The sequence below is a fragment of the Strix uralensis genome, chromosome 2, assembly GCF_047716275.1.
Source record: "Strix uralensis isolate ZFMK-TIS-50842 chromosome 2, bStrUra1, whole genome shotgun sequence".
Classification (NCBI taxonomy): domain Eukaryota; kingdom Metazoa; phylum Chordata; class Aves; order Strigiformes; family Strigidae; genus Strix; species Strix uralensis.
Window position 1 is genome coordinate 2,136,626 of NC_133973.1, and position 25,755 is coordinate 2,162,380.

The 25,755-nt window shown below is 46.6% G+C and overlaps 1 protein-coding gene across 5 annotated transcripts; it reads left to right on the forward strand.

The window, feature by feature from the left end:
* The first annotated feature begins 52 nt into the window (after positions 1–52).
* On the forward strand, positions 53–15,632 carry QTRT2 (queuine tRNA-ribosyltransferase accessory subunit 2). 5 transcript variants are annotated; one of them, XM_074852825.1, is made up of 9 exons: positions 233–331; positions 1,127–1,865; positions 2,265–2,320; positions 4,527–4,603; positions 7,547–7,756; positions 8,705–8,904; positions 11,513–11,664; positions 13,185–13,302; positions 14,299–15,632. In XM_074852825.1, exons 4-9 carry the CDS (start codon positions 4,529–4,531, stop codon positions 14,558–14,560), a joined length of 1,017 nt encoding a protein of 338 aa, XP_074708926.1. In that variant the 5' UTR covers positions 233–331; positions 1,127–1,865; positions 2,265–2,320; positions 4,527–4,528; the 3' UTR covers positions 14,561–15,632. The 5 variants fall into 5 exon arrangements, with proteins under 5 accessions (XP_074708919.1, XP_074708926.1, XP_074708940.1 ...); XM_074852818.1 differs by lacking the exon at positions 1,127–1,865 and having other exon boundaries at positions 53–331; XM_074852839.1 differs by lacking the exons at positions 233–331; positions 1,127–1,865; positions 2,265–2,320; positions 4,527–4,603 and adding exons at positions 4,744–5,221; positions 5,512–5,589.
* Positions 15,633–25,755: the final 10,123 nt, after the last annotated feature.

The following is a 25,755-nucleotide window of genomic DNA, read 5'->3' on the forward strand; positions in this document are numbered from 1 at the left end:
CCTCCCCCCACCCCCGCTTCCCGCTGCCGGCGCGCGCTGATGACGTGGCGGGCGGCGGTTGGGGCAGGGACGGCAAGCGGGAAGGCCCGCGCCCCCCCCAAGTCCTGTCCGGTAACGGCGCTGCGGGGCCGGCGATGAAGGTGAAGCTGTGCGGGGCGGCCGGCGGGCGGCTGGGGACGCTGGTGGGCCTGGGCAGGAGCGGGGCCGCCGCCCTGGCGCTGCCGGGCTGCCTGCTCTACACGCGGACCGGCTCGGCGCCCCACCTCACCCGCGACACCCTGCAGGCGGTCGGCGGCGTCCCCGCCGTGGCCCAGCTCGCCCTGCCCGCCCTGTGAGTACCGCGAGGGGTGGGAGGGCTTCTCTTAGGAGTAGTGTGAGCAGCAGGAGTGGGGAGGTGATAGTCCCCCTGTGCTCTGCACTGGTGAGGCCACACCTGGAGGGTTGTGTCCAGTTTTGGGCCCCTCAATACGAGAGAGATCTCGAGGGGCTGGAGCGAGGGCAGAGGAGGGCAACGAGGCTGGGGAAGGGCCTGGAGAATAAATCCTGTGAGGAGAGATGGAAGGAGCTGGGGCTGTTCAGTGTGAGGAGGAGAAGGTGAGGGGAGACCTCATCACTCTCTACAGCTCCCTGAAAGGACATTGTAGAGAGGTTGGTGCTGGTCTCTTCTCACAGGTGATTAGTGACAGAACGAGAGGGAACGGCTTTAAACTGCAACAGGGGAGGTTCAGACTGGACATGAGGAAAAAATGTTTCCCAGAAAGAGTGGTCAGAGAGTGGAATAGGCTGCCCAGGGAGGGGGTGGAGTCCCCCTCCCTGGGTGTGTTTAAGGGTCGTTTGGATGAGCTGTTGGGGGATGTGGTGTAGGGGAGAACTTTGCAGAGTAGGGCTGAGGGTTGGACTCGATGATCCCGAGGGGCTTTTCCAACCTGAATGATTCTATGATTCTCCTTTCCCCGTGGGCAAGGGAGAATGTTGAGGTCGGTTGCCCCTTTGTTGCCTCCCTGTCGAAGGGAGGTGCAGTGGCTTAGTAGGAAGCAGATAAAGGTAAGGGGCATAGAGGGCTTGCGTAGTTTTTGAGTGTGATACAAGGAAATGATCACCTGCTTTGCAACTTATTTACTTATAGGAACTTATAATGATTCCTGAATATTGCTTAATAATCCTGCTTGCCCAGACTGCTCTGTGGAATTTTACCAAGGACTACTGTGTTCATCAAAACAAAGCAGTTTACTGTGAAAATCTACCAAGAACTGCAGTGTTCAGCGAAATACTATGTTTTTGTCCTTGGGAAACAGATGTGCTCTAACTAGTTTAGTCTTGGTAATGAATAAGATAGCCATATACGGACAGTAGAAGTGGATACACTGGTACTTTTAGATAAGATAGAATGAGTAAACCGGCTCAAAACACTCTTGTTATTCAAGAAATTGGCCAAGAGAATCTGCACATGCTCCAAGGAAGAGTACAAGGTGAGGAGGACTGTGAGCCTTCATCCAAAAGCCCCCCCGAAGACGCCCCCCAGGAGGCAATGCGCAGGCGCAAAGAGAACATAAACTGCTGACACCGGCCTCTAGAACTAACCCAGCCTCGCTTATGCATGTGGATATTTGTGTTATGTAATCCAATGAATGTGTATATCCACACTCTATAAGTTTTTGGTAAAATGTGCTGTGGGTGTGCAAGCTTTGTGGAGAAATCCCCTTGCACCCCGGCCAGAGTAAAACATACCTGCTGTGTAACTCTATTTGAGTTGTAGAGTCTGTTTTCCACAAATCAAGTGTTTTGGCCAAAGCCCTCTTAGCAAATTCACTCATCTTCCCAGCAGAATGACCAGCTTTTGAAGCAGTCAACTCAAAACTAGTTAGGTAAGTAGCAACTGAAAGGAAAAATCAACATCATAAAATCTCTCCCCTCCCTGCTTTGTGTAGTTGTTGAGTGATGCACATTAGTAAGGCTACCCAGAAAGACTCAGTGTGACTTCATGCTCTCCGGCAACTCAGTGGTCAGTGTGGGTAAAAGCTCTGCCTTTTTACCACAGAATTATGTGTGCCTCGGTCTGTAAGCTCTGATTTTTGAGCTCTGTGTCTCTGGTGTTTAGTTCCCTCTGCCCCTGCTTTGCTGCCTGATGGCTGGATGACACCTATCAGTGCCTAAACCCATCCAAGTTCAGACAACGCCTAAGCATGGGAACAGAAGCCTTAGTTATGAGACTGCTTTACTGACAGTTGTTTGCTTAGTTAATGTGTTTCTGTATCTGGATGCAGGGCAGAACTTCATGAGGTCCTGGAAGAATATAAAGAAGGAGCTGCAAAATTCATAGGTAAAGTGTGCGTGTTTGCTTGTGCATCTGGAGAGATAACACGGGTGCGTCCCATGGGTGCATTTTTAGGCAGTACAGTAGGCAGAAAGATGTATGCATAGGCTTTCCACATTTAGGGATTTTATCACTCAAAGTGGCACTAAGGAAGACTTGAACTAGTATGTTGTTACTAGTATGGCCAGAAATCCTTCAAACAGGCTACAAAAATATGTAGTTTTGCTTTATTTCTTTTTTTCTGCACGCAGCCTTCTCCTTGGGGGCTTCAGCACTGACTGAGACGTGTTTAGCCCAAAAGGTGAGACTAGAACTGAGAGAGCTTTTACTGCAGCCCCCAGTCACTGCTGAGAATGAATCTTGCCAGATGCAATTTCTGACTTCTTTTGACAAGAGAATCAGAAATTCTCATGAAGGTGGCCTTCCCCATGCAGCTGTTCAAATACATTTCCTGAGATTATCTGCTCGAGCTGGCTTTTTTGATTCTCATAAAATAGGTTTCCAAAGATATCAATAGATTCCAAAAATTTCCAACAGAAAATCTTCATCCAGTATGAAGAATAAACAGGCCAAGCACCCCACATCAAATCAGTCTCAGCTGATGGACACTTCTGCCTCTGAGGGACCCATGTTGAACTTGTTTTGAGGAACTAAAGAAGCAGGTGGAGAAGCTCGTTTTCCCCCTGTTCTTTGTTCCTGTCAGTTTAGCAGTCAGCCTGTACTTGCTCCCTGTATTCTCCTTCCGTTTTTCCATGTTAAGAGTCAGTTTTAGGAATAAACTCAGTTCTACTTACGGATAGTCAAATGCAAAGCAGTCAGCATTGCTATGGCCCTAACCTACTGCACCAAGCCTTTGTGATCTTCGTCAGTCCCTGTACTCCATTCTTGGAGCAGTTTCTGACACCTTGGTGATCGGAATGAGTAAAAGCAGCAGTTCCTGTGTTTGTGACTATCCTGGGTTTTTCCTGCAGTCGTCACAACAGATCAGTCAAAGCCTGACCGCGTGCATTGTGCAGCCGAGATCGCTGTGGTCAGGCTCGTGTAGCGAAGGAACCCGAATGCACAGTGAATGCAGGGTTAGCATCGTGTGTGAATATCCGTATCATAGCCTGTATTTATATCTGGGGAGGGAGCTCAGAACTGTAGGATCATCAGCCAAGTCAGCAAGCTTCTCTGGGATGCTTTGTTTGGCTGCGTGTCTCAGGCTATGCTGGGTATACAGTAAATCCTGTCGAACTGATGGCATGTCTTTAATTTCTGTGATTTACAGACTCCTTTGTATATGGAATCTAGTGCATTTTACAAGAAAAAAACTTTTGAGTTGCTAATGCTTGTATCAAAGCAGAGGTATTTTTATATATGCTTTGTTTGTGTCAGTTGCACATACATTATGAATGTATAAAATAATGTAAATTACTACAATTTTTCAAAATGCTTAAGCATTTTTGTCCTATATACAGAGATCAAGCTTTTTTTTTTTTTCCCCCTTAAAAAAAGCAGATCAAAATTTTGGACATGCGTTTCATTACGTAAGCAAAGTTATGGCTTGGATTTCCAAATGAAGTTTGCACTCAACTTTCAGTAAACTTTGACTGCTTTGGGACAACTTAAGAAAAATTGTAAATCTCTTTATCTGAAACTTCTTGGAGGCCTCACCAATTTCAGTGACTATTTGTGAAGAGAAAACTGTATCTTTTGAGACATACTGTCTAGCTTTCTGACATTTGAAACCTCCAATCTGGCAGGGATGATAAATTTCTCACTGTTCTCTCTCTATATGTTGTCCTTCCTTAAGAGTCTAGGCTTGAGGTTGTTGCTCACTTTAGATTGTGTCAAATGTCAGATGTCTCCAGTGTATCAGTTGAGTGGTCAAGTGAGTCAGCTGTTGGGTCTGGCACATTTTGTATCAGGAGTATTAATTGAGAAAAAACACAAATCTCAAAGGAGCTATGTAGGCTGCAGAACCAGAGGGTAGTATTTGATGGTTTGTCCTGATGCTGCACTCTCTTCCCTGCAGCTAGTAAAGCTGGGGGAAAAGTCTGCTGCCATTGGTGCTGAGAGATCAGATGAACAATATTTTCTTTGTCAGAATGGATGGACTTGTGCGGGGGAGAATACCCTCTTCCCCTTTGCGGATTTACAAACCACGTTTTTGCATTAGCTTTGTTTTGTTTCATGAAACTCTACCCTGTGTCTGTCGCTCTGTTCCCAGGTATGCCAGACACGGTGCTGTACTGCTCCCTTCGTGACCCGGTGGCTCCCTGCCCATCTGGCTACAACACCAACAAGGTAAAGACTTGAAAGGTCCACTTCAAGTTCCCAAAAGAAAGCTGCCAGCCCTCCCCTCATCTGTGTGGGTGTGCTTAGACAGCCACAAGATTTTTTTTTTTTTATGCTTTATAGAAAAATAAATCTTTGCACAAAGAGGAATGTCATTTACGTGCTCATACCTCCAACTAAATAAAGCTGGATGCTTTCTTACTTGGCAGTGTGTTCCCTGAGCAGTTAAGTGACAATTCATGTAGAAAGGAGAGCTCTGGACACCCATGCTGTTGAGATTAATATGCTAATAAAAGAAAACACATGTATTCTAGCTTATATGCTTTAGCTTACAGTGATGCCACTGATAAGCAATGAACCTGAACCCCTGTGTGTGTATTTACAATCAGCTACAGGCCCACAAAGGGGAAGAACTTAAGTATTTCTGCAGGAAGGTGGCTCAGCAATCCAGGAGTGCGTAGTGTTGCGGGTGTTTGCCCGTTCCATCCCACAGTCACGCATGTTCCCCGTGCAATCCACATGCTACTGCTGCCTGCCACAGCTTTGGCCTGGAGGGGCCACTCCTGACACCTGCTCACGTACAGTCAGTCCCAAGGCCTGTTTGGGTATGGTCATGTTTGGGGAAAGGTCAGGAAGTATTTCTTTGCAGAAGGGGTTGTTGGGCGTTGGAATGGGCTGCCCAGGGCAGGGGGGGAGTCCCCATCCCTGGAGGGGTTGAAGAGTCGGGTTGACCCAGCGCTGAGGGATCTGGTGGAGTTGGGAACGGTCAGTGTGAGGTTCATGGTTGCACTGGAGGAGCTTCAAGGGCTTTTCCAACCGAGATGATTCTGTGAGTGACAGAGGGTAGCTTCTGCCATCCAGCTATCAGTGTTTATTCCTTGCTGCTGGGAACCAGGCTGAGTCCTGTCTCTCTGCAGGGAAGGCATCACCAGAAGCTTGTCTCACCATTGTGCAGCTATGAGGTGACAGAAGCGATCTAAGCCTGGGTGTTGCAGGTTTGATTCGTCTTTTTTTTCTTTTTTTTGAAGCCGGTAAAGATTTTTGTCACCTTGTTGCAAGGCCTTCTTGCAGCTGGATCCCTGCTGACAAACACTTCTGAAAGCTTTCTGAAAGCAATGGGACAGAAAGCTCTGGATTCTGTGCTGGAAAGCCTGGCACAAGCTGGATTTAAATAATCATGGTATAACACTCAGTTCTTTAAGCTGCCTGGCTGTTTTATTTATTAAAGCATTTTTTTTTCCTCTGGAGAGGAGAATGAAGGTAACTAGACTTGGTTACACCCTGTGCCCTTTGGCTCAAACAGTTCTGACTTTCCTTTGCCTGCCTTCACCAGCTGTTCCTTGCTGCTCTCACATAAGAGGCAGCAGGTACTAACTGGCCAATGAGCTGCAGAACAACATACAGCTGCTGCATTCCACTTACTCTGCAGGTACTAATTTGGGATCTTCCTCCTTTGGAGGTGCATTTTGTTTTTTTATTGGGAAATTTATAAAAATGTTATTACTTTGGAGACTTCTTCCTGTTTCTTTGTTACTCAAATTTAGTGAAATTGTCTGATAGCACCAAAAGTAATCAGGAGAGATGGATGGATGGACAATAGACGTGGTGTATTTGCACAATCCTTTTGGTTTTTGTGGAGACCAGACAAAAAATAAATAATTATTCCGCTCATACTTTTTGCATCAGCTGATCAAATTCAGTTTGTGAATTAGTATGCATGAGAACTGCACTGCTTAATCTGTCTGTCTGGCATAGGCTAGGAGAATGTGTTTAAACCCTCAAGCCACAAAAAGTCGCCATAACACTGCAAGCTATAAGCTGTTTCTGAGAGCTGAAAACCGTTCCTCATTTAAAAAGCACTAATGGAGTTGCAGATGAAAAGGACTAACTTCTAAAGGGCTCGAACCCAATACTTAACCTACTTGAATACCCCCTTTAAAATTTTGGGGCAGCAGTGTCACAGCTCTAACAATAATACAACAAAAGCAACTGCCAAGCTGCACTCACAGGTTAATTACAGCTCCTGCAGAATAGGATGACACATGGCAGCATCCATTGCTGCAGTGGCTGCAGTCACATCTTGTGAAGCTGAATGTTTATTGAATTGAATGATGACATCTGCTAGCCCAGAGGTGTTCGGGTAACATAACCTCTCTGTGCAGGTGCTTCTGTCTTGCTTTAAAATCTTTTGAGGGTGGCATGGAGTAACGATGGAAGATGGGGGCCCATGCATGTACACAGGATGGAAAACGTGTGAAGAGACTGAGAAGACTGTGAAATCCTAATGAGTACCTGCTGTATCTTACCTGGGCTCAGTTTGAAAGCTGGGTATTTCTTTTGCGCTTGGTATTTTGATCCCTTCTTAAGTAGCTGGATTTGGGACCTAAAATAACATTGGATTCTAAGATAAAGTTGTCTAACAACCTTTTGTATTTTCTTCCCAGTGTGCAGTGTGGTTTATATGTTGTGTATATTCACATGGGTGGTATGAATTCACTGCTCAGAAGAGGAAATAGTTTCTTGGTTTTGCGCTGTGTACATAAAACTAATGAGCTGTATTTCCCATTGCAGCCTTTGCTGCTTTTCATGAGGTGACAACATAAGGTTGAGGGGAATGAAATCTTTTTTTAGTTTTTTTCCAATTCTGCTGCTAATTTGTGTGGGGATAGACCAGCTGCTCTATCTCAGAGACTTCCAAACACGTGGAGAAGTCACTGTGTTGAGGGTGATGATTTCACCAAAGAGTATCCCAGAAATCCCAATTCAGTCATTCATCTCCATTCACTCATTTTGCCAAGTGCAGCTGATTATCTGAGCCATGCTCCTGGAGAACTTACCTGTGAAGTATCATTCCGGTATCTGGTGTTTCACCCGGCCAATTCCTTTTCTCCTTTGACCCTTAAGATCTGTTAACCTTTGCAACTAATGTTCATCCCTATTCTTCCTTGGCAGACAGTGTCCCTGTGGGGAAACTCAGGGCGCATGGAAATGACAGCTTCCAAGTTCATGGACATACAGCGGGCCATCCAGCCAGACTGGTTCCAGTGCATCTCTGATGGAGACACCATCTCTGGGGAAGTTGGTAGAAAAAGGGCCAAGAAGTCTGTGGATAGGTCACTTTCCTTCCTGGATGTATGCCTTCAGCTGCTAGAAAAATCACCGGTAAGGTCCCCAGAATACCAGGGCAGTAGCACCACAGCTGCTTCTTGGTTTGTGCTGCGTTCTGGGCCGGTCCCAGGATGTGATTTAGTAGGAAATCATGTCACACATATGTATCAGAGAATGCTCAGGTGACAGTTCTGGATGAGGTATAACCAATAGCACAGTGGGTTTTCCTTCTGTCACTCTCTTCTTTTAATAACTTGCCTTCTGCACCAGGATACCCATCTCTACTAGTTGAGAACAACTATTTTTTAAAAAATTTTTTTCCGCTGTTGAACTGTAGTGCATTTCTTTCACTTACCTTCGTATAATGTATATAATACATGGGCAAAGTAGGATCTTCTCAGTCAGATTCAGAACCCCACGTTTTTGCTCTGAAGTCCCCTCGGTTCCAAGTGAGGGAGGACTTGCTAGAATTTGCCAGTGCTGTTCTTTAGTTCTTCCATCAGCTTTGAAACTTCCCTCCCTTCCAGTGAAAGGAGACATACTATCTGAATCTGTACCACAAAGGAAAATGGGTGACAGGAGCTGATACTGGCATCCCCTGAAAGGCAATTCATTGTCTGACAGCCAGGATAACGGCCCCTGCGCTGTATTTTGCGCTGACACACGTAGTGCTGAGGGGCCATCTGTAAAAAGCCGTGTACAAAGATGAGCTGTGGTTCTTGCCTTCTGTAGGGAGGTGGGAAGAATGGCACCAAAATTCTCAGTGAGTTAGTGTCAAGTTAAGGAGCAGAATCTTCTCTCTCCTAATTCCATTTCTACTTTACACTTGGACTTCACGGTGTTGTGTGGGGAATAGTCTTACATGGGATAAAACACTGTGGCTCTGGCAAGTTCCTGGGAATGTGGGGCTTAAGTAGCGGGCATCTGGAGTCTGGGCTGCGAGATGTCTTCCATGTCTTTGGCAGAGCACGCTCTAACGCTTGCAGCTTTCTCCTGGGCCAGGAACTACAAGGAAGTGTAATGTTTGGGGCAATTGAAGGTGGAGATATCTTGGAAGAGAGGCTCAGATCAGCCAGAGAGACTGCCAAGCGACCTGTGGGTGGCTTTCTGCTAGATGGCTTCCAGGGATGTACCATGGCCAAGGAGACCAAGTTGAAACTGATAGCTTCTGTCACAGCAGAGCTGCCAGAGGATAAACCAAGGTAAGTTGTGTGGGCAACATCCCAAGAAGTCCATCTGTCCTGTATGAGGAGTGTCTACAGGCTGCTGTGCAATATCACTGCAGGAAATAATCACTGCATTGCACAGCTCTGTGTGTGTGCCAGGCTGCATAAATTTTACCACTGTCAGGCTGCAGTCTTCAACCCTTGTTTCAGTTTTTAGCTGCAGTTGACACCAAGCTGTGCTCACGCTGTGGGTTTGAGTATTCCCCGCATTTGGAGAATTACCAAGATTTTAATTTGTCATCTTTAGTTTTTCTAGGAAGAATTACAGGTAGGATCTGTCTGGGCTGCTTGCATTTGGCCTCTGAGGCCATGGTTTACTTGAAGTTCTGCTCGAACAAGGACATTATTATCAACCTATTTTACAGGGACCTCTTCTCAGAAAAACTGCCATGTTTCCAGTTCTCTGGTTGGAACTGGAGGAGAGCAGAGAGGGGTGCTGACAGAATCAACCAGTGCTTACACGACCTTACAGCAGCTAGCTGAGACCTAGTACCAGAGGCACTGAGCCTGTGGGCTGCCAGAGCTGGTGCAGCCTGGCCAAAACAAGTGTGTTCTCTCTGGCATAGCGTGGGGATCGTTGTGTATTCTGAGTTGTTAGTTATGCCCATCAGATCTGTGCCAGAGACAGGCCAGGAGTGGCAGCATTCCTGACTCTTATAAATGACTAACAGTAACTAAAGACTTCCAGAAAACATGTGCTAATATTTGCTAGTGGTTCGGAAGTGGAGGGATTTTTTAGTGTTGGGTTGAACTTGCTGGCTTTTGCGTGGGTTGCTCTTACAAGAGCAGTTGCAACAGAAGTAGTACGGGTGCTTTTTAAATCATTTCCTGAAGAGAGAGACTCAGGGCCCGTTGTCTTTCTGTAGCTGTGCTGCCCTCCACTAGCTGAGCGTTGCTCTGACCTAATGGTGTTCAGAAGGAAATTAAATGCAAAAACACGTCGTCTGGTGTTGCAGCTTGTTCATGCTTAGTGGTGCCTGGGGTTTGAATTTTCCTGACAATTAGAAGGCTTGCTGTGTTGTTGCCATCCTGTCTGGTTGAGCTACTTAAAAGATCCCCTGGGAGCATTAGAGCCCAATCTGCTCAGCTAACCTTAGTGGCTACCAGTGCATCTGCCTCATCTATCAAATAGTTTGCTTGTCTGGTTAAGACAAGTGTTCCTGACCTCTTTGTAGGAAGAAAGCTGGTTAGCCCTAGAGGGTCTTGTAAGTACCTCAAGTGAATTTCAGACAATCCTGTTTTCCTGAATCACCCTTGCCATTCTGGCTGGGGAATTTGTTTTGCAGCTGTATTGCACCCCGATATGAAATTCGGTAGAAGACAAAGACTTTCTGTGCTTCGCCCAAGAAGTGACTGCTTTTTGTGTGGTGGTGAAATGATCTCATGAGTGTACTCTAAAGAGTCTTCTCGTGTACCTAAAGATGCTGAAGTATCTTGGTGAAATTTATATTCCTTTTCAATAGCATCAGAACCCTTGCAAGAACAAATGTTTGTCCTGTGCAAAGATAAATTTTAGCAAGGGTTTTGATCTTATATGCAGAGCTACTGTTTGAACTATTGAGTATCATTTTCTCCCTGCCATGAGAGCCTGAAACATAAGACTCATGCTGTAAACTTCTCCCATTCTTATTCTGTGCTCATCAATTTAATTGGAGTACTTAGAAAAGTGACTAAAAATGGCACCTTGTGACTTCATTTATCAGCCCCTGTGTCTTTTCCTAATTATCTGTTTAGATCATTGCCCTACATTGGCTTCTGCTGCTGTCAGCCCAGCAATGCACCTGCAGGAGAGCAGGCACTGCTCTGTTCTCTTCTGCTTCACTCACCCTCAGGGAAGCTGCCAGCTGAATTTGGCTAACAGCAGGATCTCTATTACCATTGATGGCAATCCAGCGGGGCTCTTCCTGGCTCTTAAAGCCATGTCCCAGGAGATGTTACAGCCCAGGTTTCTGGGTAAATCATTTGAGCAGGTAGAATGTAAAGAGGAGGGAAGAATAAAGCAAGGAACTTTTCTCTTTCCAATGACATTCCTCATTAGTGCATTCTCCTCCAGGCAGTTCTCCAGGTGCTATATGATGTGTCTGTCACCTGAAGGACCTGTATCTTTGACCAGCCATCTACTGCTGTCTCTGCTGCTCTTGATCAAGTCTTCTTAGACTGTCTCCTAAACAGTTACCAAGCAAAATGTGTCTGGAGACTGGTAGTTCCCTGAGGCACAAACACGACTAAGGAAAATATCTGTTCTATGGCATAGATGTTAGGTGAATTTTGAATCTATTTATGAGTGTGTGAATGAAACCAAATCACTTCAAACATAATAAACAGAATGAGGGTTTTTTGCAGTAAATGAGGGATTATTGCTGTCTTCTAGATGGCAGATAAAAGCCTGCCACATACTGGATAGGTTGGAGGTAGGGAAATGGAAGTACACAGGATTCCGAGTGGTGACTGTTGTACCCACTTGCCTGTTGGTTAGCAGTTGCAGGGAGAAGCTGCACGTGTTGCACATGTGTCTTTTCCTTCAGGTGCCTGCTTGCTTCTGCTCAGACTATTCCAGATTTGTCGTCTTGTGTGTCTCTTACAGAATCATCCATGGTGTAGGCAAACCAGATGAGGTGCTTGAATGCATTGAAAGGGGAGTAGACATTTTTGAGAGCTTCTTTCCCTTCCAAGTGACAGAGCGAGGCTGTGCCTTGGTTTTCAGTTATGACTGCCATCCAGATCCTGAAGCAGCAGGTAGGCTTCTTGATGGTCATTATAATTTTTACTGTGTCAGCCAGTACTGTGGCAAGCATAATTCATGCTTTGGAGGAATCTATATTTGAATGTTTTATTCCTGAAATAAGTGCAGTGACCACTGGAAAAACTGGGATTCGACTGTCTAGCGTTGCTTTTGAAGGTGGGGTGTTTTGGTGTGAAACCTGTTGTGATCTTGAGGCCTCAGCCTAGGATCTGAATGTCTGATTAGCCAAAATATGCTCAGGTATTTCTTAAACACTTACTGAACAGAGGGGGTTTTGTTCGACATCATTGGCAATTTTTCTGTTGCCGTTAGCAGTGAAGGCTGAACGTATAAGTGGAGATTTAAGATACTTGATCTCTAGAATTAACTGACTATGCGTCTGTCTTAAGAATATACTTTTAAAGTCCCTTCTTCTTTCTAGCTGACAAAAGTTAGTGATCCCATTTCTTTGGGCAGCTTTCCTCTCTGTCCTTGCATTCATCAGTTCATATCAAAACAAAAAGGAGATGTTCATAACTCATTACCTCATTATGCTGTGAGATGGGAGCATGTATATCGCCCATTAAAGCATCTATCAAATGTGTTTCAAGCAGCCGTTTTGGTTTGGCCTATTAATTGTTTTTAATACAGAAGAACATTCTACGTTTTTCCTCCTGGGTAGAACCTAGCGGCTTTTCATGCCTGGATAATCCAAAACCAGCTAAATAGAACAGAACATCTTGTTTCTTTGTGCTTGCTGCTATTTTTTTAACCCTTCTCTTTGTTGTGCTTTACCTTGTCTGACCTTACTCTTAAATCATATTATTCTGGGTAAGGACAATCTCTTTGTTCTGTGTCTGTTTAACACTCAGTAAACATGGATTGTGCAAACAGTAATACTGAGGTTTCTGGATAAATCTCCTGCTTAAGAGCAAACCTACAAAATTATGGGGTGATTTTTTATTTTTAAGATAGACTGCTGGAAAGGCAGGTGTGGAATCTACATCTTCTGCATTAGTGCTACCAGCCTCTTTTGATTCCTTTTTTTTTTTTTTTTTTAAAAAAGGCGTCTAAATCTCCGAGCTTGGTGACAGCATGGAAAGTAGAATGATTGAATGCAGATGAGTTGCCTGTCTACTCTTAATGAAATATCAATAAAATCACTTTCTTCAGGTGACTGCATTCTATTCAGCATTCAGTTCAGACTGGAAATATTTTTGACATTTTATTAAGAATTCAGCTCAGTGGAGCAGCAAAAAGTTATACTGTTGTTTCAGTTCTAATTCTTCATTACGTTTAGTAGATTAGTTTTCACTTGTCTCTTGCTGGTTTAATCATCTAAAATTGTATGTGTGTTAACTAGCCTATGACAATTAAAGAAAAATAGTTGCTTACTAGAGGAATGAGGTGGGAACTAGTGGCAGGAGTTTTCATCTGGCAAGAGAGTAGCAGAAATACCTACTGTAAGGTTGCTACCCTTCTTCTGCCCTTGCTGTCGGTTCATAAAAGGCTGTCATCTTTTTATTTAAAACAGTTTTAAAACAGAATGGGGCCCAGGACCTGGAGAAAAATGGTGCTGAAGACAACCAGGATGAAATCTCCAAAGCTGACCCAGAAATGACACCATTTGAGATATTTCTGAAGGACAAAAGGTACGTGAGTTTGTGAGGAGGGTACCTGCAGCTGTATCACTGAATATGGTGCTTTTGTCCTCTGTATTTGATTGCATGTGGTCAGCAGGTGAATGGGAGACTTCATAAAACATGGTAGTGTTGTAGACAGTGCTTCTGGACATTGAATGGAGAGTGTTGGACAAGCATTCTAGCTTAGCAGGCAACAGCGTACGACTGAAAGCGCTGTCCTTTGTCTGACCTAAAGCCAGGGATTTTCTGATCATTTATCCAGCAGACAGACATACTGTGCTCATAACTATGTTCCAGCTGAAAGACAGTGGCTTCACAAGGGTTGTTCAGGGATCGTTTTGGTCTTCCACAGCTAACTTGAGTCATCTTGAGATGCTAGATTGTATTTAAACTATGGAGAGCCTCCACTTTCCGACTCAGTTTGGGCAGCTGCAGGGCAATTCTGCAATTTCTGGATACTTCACGAAAACTTTGGCCAGTGTTACCACCTCTCCTTCCTTCTCTTTTCCCCAGCTACCGCTCGACTGTCTGAGTAGACAACTGTGTTGCTCTGCTCCATCCTCTCTCCACTTTGTGAGAACGGTGCATCTCGCAGTAGAGGGGAATACTGTTTTGTGAACAGTGGAATCAGTAAATCTTTGTTTCTCATAGCCTCCTCCTTCATAGACTGTGCTATAGCTAGTGAGGCTTGTCTTGCTCTGCAGCTTTTCTGTCAGGGAAGGCACAGATAAGGCCTCTCTCTGCTGTTAGCTGTGATGTAGGCAGAGTTCTTATCTGACTTAGATGTGTGGCCTTTTGGTGCTCTAGTGAGTTCTGGCATGAGATTTAAGTCCTTCATGCCAGCGGTGCTGGTCTTAGATGTCAACACATCTTACAGCAGCTGGATTTGGGCCCTCCAGGACTACAAGGCTCAGGTCCCTGTAAAAGGCCATGTAGTAACTGGATACTCTTTATTGCTTGATTGGGTCTTCTTACCTTTGTTATCCAACATTGCTTCCTCCTTAGATACCACGATGATTTTGGTCCTGTGCTGGAAGGATGCACCTGTTACTGTTGCCAGAGGCACACTCGTGCCTATGTCCATCACCTCCTCGTGACCAATGAGCTGTTGGCCGGTGTCCTGCTCATGATGCACAACTTCCAGCACTACTTCAGTTTCTTCAGTGCCATACGGGACGCCTTAAGAGACAATAAACTGGATCAGCTGAAAAAGTGTATCTTCAGGCAAGTGCTTCAGGGCCCAGCAAATGCAAAGCCAGGCCAGTGAGTCCAGAGAGGACAGAGGAGGTTGTAGGCTGCATCCTTGTCCAGTGGGACTGCGTACCGTGGGCTGCCAGCGGGGTCACCTGGACCTGTTAGTAGTAGAATGTCTTCCTTCCTGGAGGGATCTGAAGGAGACATTTGAAGATCTCCCCTCCTGGCAGGGAAGGAAGATCTTATTCAAACGTCCTTTCAGTTAATCGACTTGGTGCATTTTTGGGGTATGGAAGAGCCTGAACAGCTCACAAGACCAGTATGGATAGCTTTGTTCTCAGTTACTCACTGTTGGTCTTCCACGTGGAAGGACAGAATTATTGAACTTGTGATCCAAGAAGCAGGCCATAAAATTAATCCAGCTGCCTGGAGGCTCAGCAGCTGTTTGGGACATACCCAATGGATATGACAGGTAATTATTTTTCTAGAAAATCCTGGTGGTGTGGTTGTCCCATCATGCATCTCCTTGATGAGAGATCCCACCTCAGTCTAACGTGCTGTTAACTTGTGACCATTGCCAGTATCTCTGTCCCTGAAAAGAACTGACTGGAAGGGCTGCTGTGTTCAGTGGCACGAGGGGCTGTATGTGTACTTCTCCCTCAGGCCGCTTGCAGTGCAGAACGTTCTCTGGGCCAGGAGGAGGCCCTCCACCTCAGCCTGGCCTTGAAAACCCCTGCCTTGGGAGTCCCCACCTGTTACATTAGAGCCAGAAAGAAGAGAAAGTGTTTAATCCATGTCCTGCTGTAGAAGGTCTTTTTTGACTCTACCCTTTCACCTGTGTGGACTAAGATTTCACTCCCGCACTAGCATGTGGATGATAATGAATGTACCATTCTTTCCAGCTGTCCTAGCGCTGGTCAGATAGCAGACTGCACAAATGTCAGGGTGAGATGGGGCTGCGGAGGAGATGCGTCGCAGGAAAAGGTGTTTAACAAAGTCTGGTGGCTCCTTGTTTTAAAATATGACTTAGTTATGTCACATTCCTTTTATTCAGTTTTTTTTAATGCCCTGTATTCTGGAATCCTGGATGTATTCAGTTTATGTTACAAAGCAACAATAAAAAAATTTTGTTACAATAAAAAAAATTTTGTTATTCATTACCCTGGCTCCTCAGGTGTGACAGAGGTGGCGTGCTGGAGTGCTTGAGTGCAGTGCTCAAGAAGATGTCCCCAGGAAACTTGCCCTAGCAGCCTGATGGAGGACAGTGACTCATCTAGGAGTAGGAGTCATGGCGCAGGAGTCCAAGGGAGGCTTGGAGATGGTGTCCAGGATGTACAGTGTGAGGTAGAAGATCTGCCTATCTTAAAGATCAGGGAGTTCTAATGAAATATTTTATACTTCTTTCAAGAGGAATGCAGGATAGGATGGGAGTGTTGGGACCTCGCAGTGCTTGTTTCTGCAGTGTGTTTCTATAATGTAGCAAGTGCCAGTGCAAAACTTCATGGGAGGCAACAGTGACTATTTTAAAACTTCTTATTCACTGACACATATCCACATACAATCACCAAAATGCACGAGTCAGCCCAGCACTTGGGGACCAAGATGCTTGTGTCCAAGAGGCCTGTCAGGGATGCCCTGTGAAGACACGGAGGGTAAGGGATGTGTCCCTCACGCTGCCTGCATTCTTCTTGGGTTGGTAGCCTTGTTGCTGATTTCAGAAGTGCCATTTTGTGCCCTTTGGGAGCTGGCTGTGAACAGTCTCCCCATCCCGTCCCACCTCTCTGAATCATGAGGATTTACTCATTTTTCTTTGTCTTCCAACCTGGGGGTCCCGAGAAGCTGCACGTAGCTGTACTGGGATCTTGGTGACCTGCTAAGTGCCTTTAACATGCCATTCTCAATAACCCTTCTGTTTTTCCTTCTGGCCCTTCAAGTCTTTCCATACTGCTGTGCTCCTGTTCGTTCTCCAGTCATACCAGTCAGGTTTTCCTGTGAGGGTTCTCTGCTTCTTGTATATGTGTGCATGCGTCTACCAGAGCTGCACAACAATTTCCTGTTGGGCAAAATTTGACCAGCTGCATCCGCTCATTATCTGAGGAACACAAATGTAACAAACTGCACTAACCCTGGAACAACCTTAACATGTTGTATTTACACAAGTGTTCAATCTACCTGCCAGTCCTCCTAGCCCAGATTGTAAAAAGTAAGCAACATTTTTCATGCTAACTTAGAAAGCTTTGTATTTTATGCCCAAGCAGAGATGTAATTTCTTTCAAAAACAGACTTTTTGCCCTAATATGGGGAAGAAAAATACATGAAGAAAACTAAACTTTTCATGGAAAAGTGAAAATTGAAATAACTGAGTGGAAAAATTCCTGTACTAAGTTAACTTTACATAGCACAGAAGACTGCAAAAACATCCTTGACTGTCATCCATCCCCAAATGGCAGAATACAAAAGAGCAGAGCAGAATACAAAAGAGATGGGGTGTTACAAAAAATTAGACCCTTGAACATCCTTCCCTTAGCAACTTTTAGTGTGACCTTTCCCTTGATAAAGAAAAATCTTTCATGCTCTTCTGTTTCTGATGAGAATAACTGGCAGGGCCACATGTGAAATGCTAAATCCTGTGCCTTACTGACCACTTCATCAGTATTCTGCTCGGTAACTTGCTCCTTTCAAAGCTATTTTAATATTGCAGACTCTTTGGTAGTTTCAAATGTATGATTTAAAAGGTGTTAAGCAAAAAAAAAAAAAAGAAATTGATTTATCACAAAAATGTTTTCTCCTTTCCTTCAGGTATGTAATTTCTTCCCCCACACATTCACCCACCCATCCATCCTCTAAATTACTGGGGACGCAGTGTCCGTGACAGGTTGTATCAAGCCTCGTCTGACAGTTTCTAGGTCTGCTCTTCTGTGTCTCTACAGGATTGCAGGAGCTGCCCAAGACTGGAAGACTTCCAGCAGGCTGTTCAATTTATTTCTACATCGCTTAAGTCCAGAGGGCTTTCAGATCATGGGGTTTTTATGCATAGAAAAATCAGTTCCAGGTATGTTTCAGAGGTGCTTTTAAGCATTGGGTAGCTATTTTTTTTCTTCTTGAACCCTGTTGATTTTTGATTCATAACCTGAGTTGGCAGGCGAAGGGCCACAATAAAATGTTTAAACCTTCCTCTCAGTAATTTCAGAGAAGTTTCCTCTGTGATATGGAAGGCATGAACAAAATAGATGATGGTGGAGGCCAGCTTAATGGTCTTATTTGTGGTACTCTGGGGTGATCGGCATAATTCCCTAAGGACCTCATCTCTTTTCGGGTAATGCAGCACTCCTTCAGACTGTTAAAGAAGTTCAAGCACGTTACCATCCTTCCTTAAGCACATTCTGTAGGCATGATAGGACTTTTCAAACAAAAAGAGAATGAAGTTAAATCCCTTTCAGAAGGTGGATCTAGATGGGCAGAGTTGGTGCTGGCACAAAAGTGGTTTAACATCTTCCTGCAGCAAAACGTTCTTGTTTCCCTGTTGATGTTGCCAGTGTGAATGTCTCTGCCAGTCTCCTCCCTGGTGGCATATTGGCTGGGAAAGGCAATACCTTCCCTGCCTCACAGTGAGGTGATGATGAACTGCCTGGTTACTGCTACATCTGTCGTCTGTACAATTTAATTAGACTGGTCGGGTGAAGGTGCAGCACGGTGGGATTCTCTGTCATGCTTCTGACGTACATTCTCCAGCTCCTGGCCTTGCTCGCCCCCCATCATTTCAAAAACTTCAGAGAAAGCTTGCTCTGTTCAGCAGCTCTTTGTGTGTCTGAACATCTTGCAGAGCTCTTTGGGAAGCAGGTTTGGATGAGAAGGGGTTATCTGGTTAACCAGGGTTATTTCGAACTTCAGCCTGAAAAAGAAGCTATGTAGTGGGGACAGGACCATATGTAAAGAAATGATAACTAGAGGCACCTCAATCTGCCAGGCAGCTCAGGATTAGCCAGCTTCCTGTCTTCCCTATCCCCTTACTACTCTCTGGTCAAGGGGATGGCCAGTGTGCTGGGAAAGGCAATGGCTATGGTTCATGTCTGTGGACAAGGTGTATCTCACCTGTCCACACTTGCAATTTGTAATTTCATTTGTAGATTGGTGGTCAAAAGATCTAAAAACTATAGCCCTTAGAAAGAAGGGCAACGGAGCTGGTGCAGGGTCTGGAGCACAGGTCTGATGGGGAGCGGCTGAGGGAACTGGGGGGGTTTAGTCTGGAGAAGAGGAGGCTGAGGGGAGACCTCATGGCCCTCTCCAACTCCCTGAAAGGAGGGTGCAGAGAGGGGGGATGAGTCTCTTGAGCCAAGGAACAAGCGCCAGGACAAGAGGGAATGGCCTCAAGCTGCGCCAGGGCAGGGTCAGACTGGCTCTTAGGAAGGATTTCTTTGCAGAAGGGGTTGTTGGGCGTTGGAATGGGCTGCCCAGGGCAGGGGGGGAGTCCCCATCCCTGGAGGGGTTGAAGAGTCGGGCTGACCCAGCGCTGAGGGATCTGGTGGAGTTGGGAACGGTCAGGGTGAGGTTCATGGTTGGACTGGAGGATCTTCAAGGGCTTTTCCAACCCAGATGATTCTGTGATTCTGTAATGGCCCAGCCCAGATTTTCCCAAAAGAAAGGAGTGGTTTCAAGGTCCTTGGTTAGAGTTCCTGGACCCATTCCAGTGCTGTGTGTGTGATACCTTTCACTCTTGAGTTGACTGCCTGAGGTATCAGACATGTATTGTGAAGCATGACATGAAGGTGGCTTTGTAGCAATGCTTTGTGCTCATTGCTCCCTCCTTCCACAGGAGAACGGCTGGTTTGCCTTTTGATGAGGTAATCAGGGGAGGTATTGAAGTGATGTAGCTAACATCTTGCAAGAAGTCAGCAGAGGCTACAAATCTGTCCTGAGCTTTTTATACTGTGCTTCCCAGACTGGAATGGAACCATCTACAATGTAACGTCAAATTTAATGCTACTGTGTGTCGAAAAACGGCTGAGGAAACCAATCCTGAGGAAAGCCAGATGCTTTCATCAGACGAAGCTGAGTGAACCAGGATGGGAGAGAACACAGAGACTGGCAGGCAGCCGAAGCCTTCAAAGAGATGCAGCATCTTCAAGGAAGGGAGCAGGAGATGGAGCATTTGGGAGGAAGAAGCATAGGCAAACAGCATGATTAGGATTTGGCAAGGCCAGCAAATAAGGGAGTGAGAGCTGTGCAGTATGTCCACATGTAGCATTGCCGACACCGAGCTGCAGAAGACACTGGCATATGCCTTTCTGCATCCCTTGTTTCACAGAGTCACAGAATCATCTAGGTTGGAAAAGACCTTGAAGATCATCCAGTCCAACCATTTTGCGCATGTCTTGAGGAGGAAGAAGCGTTCTCTTGTTGTTCAGGAAGTTTAGCAGTGGCTGTTATACCCCTCACAAAGGCAAAAGGCGGCAGAGTAATGCTGGTGAGGCTGAGAGGGGACTGAGTGCTAGACTCACCCCTGATAGCTGGCTCCTCTGTTCCCCGCAGCCAGCGCCATCACAGATATTCAAGGGCTTGAGGGTTATACAGCATTAACCATCCGCCCATCTCTCTCTGCCTGCCCCTCACAGACAGACAGAAACGCTGCTGCCTCAGCAGTCATGGCAAGGTGAGCAGTCCTCCTGCACCACAGCCCTTCCGCCACGGCGTAGGGTGGCAGAAAGAAATGTAAGGTCCCATAGTAAGCGTGCTTCTGCCCAGTGAAAAGTAGCCTTTGTTTGTGCTGTTCAATTTGCTGTGCTCACAGCTGTGGGGTAAAACGTATTAAAACTGACAATAGTCCCCAGGGCAGGGAACCAGAAAGATCTCCCCCATGTCACCAAACATGCAGCAGCCTGGTGCTTGTCTCGCTGAGATGCTTAAATCATTATACTGAAATTAATTTTTAATTATGTTCGTTTTCTTCTTTGGCTCTAGCGGTTTTCTTTTTCTTTGCCTCACGTTTCCAGAGGCATTCAGGGATGAGAAGAAACCAGTGTCTGGCAGGAAGAGATTCCCTGATGTGTGGCCAGAATCATGAAGGAGGCTCAGGAGAATTCCTCGCCTGGGCCTGGGAGAAAGAGCATCCCTGTTGGAGAAAGGGTGGTTGGCATTAGAGCTGATGGGGTCCCGTTCGGGTGCTTGAGGCGGTATGAAACCAAGGAAGAGTGGCATGAGTGATGCCAGGAAAGCAGAACAAGAAAGGTCACCGCTCTGTCTTGAGTTGAGATTGACTGTTCAGAGACTAACAGAGCACAGCTGGATAGGTGGCATTTGAGATTAAAAGGCAGGACTGGTCTGGCATATATCTTCTACCTCCTGTTCAATGTCATTCAGCAAGATGTATGTACCAGCTGATGCTGACTTTGAAGAAATACTGTTTCAAATCCCTGAGTTGTCCTTTGCTCCTAAGGCAGCAGGTGAGGTGGTAAAATACCACCAGAAGATGACGACTACGTTAATTCATTATTACCATCAGATAAGAAAAAGTTCACCTCAATGGCTCAAAGGCTAATTCAGATTTGGGCTACTCACACTGGTCTGAGGAAGAGCTGATGTGCCCATTCTCTTTGGAAGATGAGACACCTCACAGCCAGGACCGTTTGCAGGCTGAAGGCTGCCAGAGCCTGTCGTAACTTCATGAGCAAACCATCACACACTTGGCTGAAACTAATCCGATTGGTACCAGTGTCCTCCGGGTGTCTGCAATTCCTATTTGTTGTTTTCTGAGCATCACCATATCAGCAGCCTGCAGCCTGCTGATCCTTCCTTAAAATGCTGGCATCGATTAGACGTCTTCAAAAACCATCACGTCAGTAACAGTGACTGAGACAGGGCTTTGCTTTGCAATAAGTTTAAGCCAAGCTCATTCCAGAGGAGCTGCTAGCCTGAGCAGGTTGTGCTGACCCCAGCTGTGGGCAGAGGACCAACCTGGGGAAGCAGGTCCCCCGGTCACTCCGATGCCCCTCAGAGAGGCTGCAATATGGCAGGCCCCAGAGGTACTGCCCCCCAGGGGAGAGATGCTTGTGCTTAGCCTCACAGCGGGGTCCAGCTGACCTCAGCTGAGTAGCTGGCCTGCCCATCCCCTAAGGAGTCCAGGAAGGATGGTGGATGGTGGATGGTGGGATGGTGGATGGTGGAGTTTTGAAGGTGGATGGATGGATAGTGGATGGTTGATGGTGGAAGGTGGATGGTTAAAGGTATGTGGTGGATTGTGGGATTGTGGATGGTGGATGCTGGATGGTTGAAGGTAGGTGGTGGATGGTGGATGATGTATTGTGGGAGGGGGGATTTTTGGAGGTGGATGGAGGCATAGTGGATTGTTGACGGTAGATGGTGGGAAGGTGGATGTTGGATTGTGGATGTTGGATTGTGGAATGGTGGATGGTGGAAGGTGGGTTGATGTTTGGTGGCATGGTGGATGGTGAATGGTGGGATGGTGTATTTTTGGAGGTGTATTTTTGGAGGTGGATGGAGAGATAGTGGATGGTGGGAAGGTGGATGGTGGATTGTGGATGGTGGATTGTGGAATGGTGGGGTGGTGGATTTCAGGATGGTGCATGGTGGGTGGTGCATGGTGGATGGTGGACAGTCAATTATGTGATGGTGTTTGGTGGATGGTGGGATGGTGGATTTTCGAGGTGGATGGAAGGATAGTGGATGATTGATGGTGGAAAGTGGATGGTGGATGTTGGGAAGGTGGATGCTGGATGGTGGATGGTGGGATGTTGGATTTTTGGACGTGGATTGAGGGATAGTGGATGGTTGATGGTGGAGGATGGATGGTGGGAAGATGGATGGTGGATTGTGGGAGGGGGTATTTTTGGAGGTGGATGGAGGGATAGTGGATGGATGATGGTGGATGGTGGGAAGGTGGAAGGTGGATTGTGGATGGTGGAAAGTTGGATGGTGGAAGGTGGATGGTGAATTGTGAGATGGATGGTGGAAGGTGGATGGTGGATGATTGGATGGTGGATGGTGAGTGGTGTAATCGTGGATGGTGGGAAGGTGCATGTTGGATGGTGGATGGTCAGAAGGTGGTTGGTGGATTGTGGGATGGTGGATGGTGGATTGTGTGATGGTGGATGGTGCATGGTCGAAGGTGGATGGTGGACGATAGATTTTTGTTTCGTCGATGGTGGATGGTTTGGTGGTGGATGGTGGATGGTCGTTTGGTGGATGGTGGGAAGGTGGATGGTGGATTGTGGATGGATGATGGTGGATGGTGGGATGGTGGATGGTGGGATGGTGGATGGTGGATGGTTGTATCATGGATGGTTGATGGAGGATGGTGTATTGTGGGATGGTGGATGGTGGGTGGTGGGGAAGCAAGGTCTTCTGCAAGACTTTGCTATGTCCTTGTGTAGTCTGACAAATGGGTTTTTTTAATGTCTGGCTGCAGCTGGGACCGTTAAAACAGTGTGTCCAACAGCTGCTGCAAGGTGCGCTGGAGCATGTCAGCATGTTAGCTGAGCAGGGTCACCTGCTGAGCAGCGGGGCCGTGCCTCCTCCATCATGTCCTTGCCTTCCCGGCAGCAGCTTTCCCTCGTGGAAATTGTTTTACCTTCTGCCCCACGGGCCCTTGTGCTCTCCTGCTTAAAGACTCCTGTGCGACCTGCTGCCTGTAGTGCCTGCTGCTGCCTCTGACAGGGGAGTATTTTATAGTTTCTTCTCTGTTTATGTTTTACAGTGTAAAACTCAACATAAGAACTGATGATTTTAGCTCTGGATGGCTTCAGTTTGGTGCCCGGTACCATTTAAAGTTTCAGTAACTTGGGTAACCTGTGTTCTTGCTGCTAGACCTGAAGTTTAAATCGTGGCCCTTGAGAACAGAGCCCAGAGCCGTGGGGTACACGTGGGGCTCTGATCTGTGACGGACATCTCCTGTTGCACCTGCACCCGGGTAAGCCACAGACGTAGTTACAATAACCACCATATCACAGCCTAAATAGAAATTTTTGGTGCTCTGTGAAGGGCTGGCAGTGAGCTGTGGAGATGCTCTCCGCTTGCTTCTTCCTGCCATGTTTGTAGGGCTGGGTGACTGAGAGCTGCTTAGGGCGAGTTGTTTTGTCTTGCCTTGTTTTCAGACGATCGGTACCCACCTTAAATACCCTCTGCCATCACGGCTACCACAGAGCAGCCCGAGGAGAGGTTGCAGATTGAGAGGTACCATGGAAAGTAGGTTGCTGCCTGGCTGGCTGTCCTTTCCAGCTCAGAGTCATGCTCTTACCACTTATTCTGCAAAAACTCTTATTCTGAACTATGGATTCATAACCCATTTTATTTACATGTTTTATGCTCTAAAAAAAAGCCCACCTCAGAGCTGCAGCCATTGCCAGGGTCCCCCACGTCCCTCCAGGGAGGGCACTGGGGGGTGCCCACACATGCCTGGGTGGGATGGGCTCTTCAGGAGCCCCCAAAGAGCAGCATCACAGGTGGGAGCATCAAACTTGATGCATGCGACGTGCGGCACAACTACCACAGATGTACCCCCGGGGATGTGTGGAGGAGATGGGGGTCTCTGTGGCTTTGTCTGAGCTGGTGTGGGGTGCTAAGCTGAGCGAGCGTAACGCGCCGCGAGCGAGCCGGTACGAGGGCCCAGTGGCTCATTCATCTGGGCTCCCGCAGCTCGGTCGGAGATTACGGCTCTGCGAGCCGGGACACACGTCTGCCTGGAGAAACGGTGGAGGCAGGGGATAAATGGTGTTTTTCAGTCCATTTCTCAGGCGTGCTGTAATTGTGTCTAGACAGCCAGTACTTGGATGGCTGCCTTGTGCCACGCAGGGGGGGCTGCTGCTCCCAGAGGGTTTTGCCAGCTCTCCTTCATCTCCAAAGGGTCTTAACTCTCCTCAGCTACAGTAGAGATGCTTCCTGGCTATTCTGCCTGCTGGCTCGTTTACATCCAGCACAGGGGACCTTTGGTATCCCCATCCTGGAGCCTGGTGGAGCAGAGTGAAGGTGAGCACAGACAGCAGGACCCCTTGGTGCCCAGCTGTGCTGTCGGAGGAGGTCTCCTGACACCAGGAATTATTTACAGCCTGCGTCGGTCTCTGAGCTCCCTCTTTCTCTCTGCAGGAGAGGAGCTTTCTGCATTCTCCAAAGGCTCTTCTAATGTGAATATCAGCATGGAAATGAAGCCCTTTACAATGCCTGTGGTTCTTCAGCAGAGCACAGAGTCACGACTCGCCTCTCCTCTTCCAGCCAGTCATGGAACCAGGGGGAAAAAAAACAGCAAAGTTGAAAACATGATAAAAAATGAAGGTTAGGAGGAGGCATTTCAGTTAAAAAATGAGGGAGTGCAGATTATTCTACTGCAAAAAATGAGCAGGGGCTTGTGAAGCACAAGTCCTGGGGGGCTCCTCAGCTGTCCCTCTGGCTTCCTGGGGAGGGCAGGGGGACATCAACTGGTTGCACCTTTGATTACTTCTGTTCCTTGGCCTTTCCTGTGAGGCCACCTGTGTTCATACTGCCACAGTAAAACTGGGCATGGAGCTCAAGCAGCGCTGGAGTGAGGGGGAGAGAGAGATTGCTTTCTTTTGGAGTTGAGTTTTTGTAATTGCGGGTGGGTTTTGTGGTGCTTTTTTTTTGGTCCATATCGGGTTATCGTTCAAGAGGTTGTTGTCAGTTCTGTGATCTGATAGTTCAAATCTTAATTATTAAATAAAGGACCATATTTTTAGATATCGAACTTTCCCCATCCCTCATAGCTGTGTGGGCATCAAAATACTGCTTGGTCTTCTGCCACACCTCCTGTTCCTCACCTCTACCCTGAACCACCTTGGGGATCACTGCTTGAAGAACAGGTTCAAATTCAAGATCAATCAGACTGAACACAAAACCTAAGAGATCCTAGGCCAAGGCTTGAATGGACCTAGTTACCCTTTAAAAGATATTTTTCCTTGTTTCCAAGAAAAACTGTGGCAACTGTGTATGTAAAGGAACTGAAACTGGTCTCTGGTGATCTGTGTTATGAAGCACCTTAATGAGAATTACTTGAGCAGCAATCTGTCCACAGGTTGATTCACCTTTGAGCAGACGGAGTAACGCTACCGCAAGCCTGCCTGGCGTAGCTGGGAAACTACTTGACCATATTTTCAGAATTCATCTGCTGGAAGTGCTTCCAGCAGCTGTTGATTTCTTTCCCAGTTGCAAGTAAAATGCAAGTAAATAAAAGACCTCCTGTGGGTGTCCGGGCAGATGATCGTTTTGTACAGGGAAAGTGTTAAGAGGCCTACAGGTGAGAAAAGG

Coding starts and splice junctions, on each gene's coding strand:
- QTRT2 (XM_074852818.1), top strand. CDS start 135: ATGAAGGTGAAGCTGTGCGGGGCGGCCGGCGGGCGGCTGGGGACGCTG. Junction 4,604..7,546: donor CTGGCTACAACACCAACAAG/GTAAAGACTTGA, acceptor CTTCCTTGGCAG/ACAGTGTCCCTGTGGGGAAA. Junction 11,665..13,184: donor TCCAGATCCTGAAGCAGCAG/GTAGGCTTCTTG, acceptor TATTTAAAACAG/TTTTAAAACAGAATGGGGCC.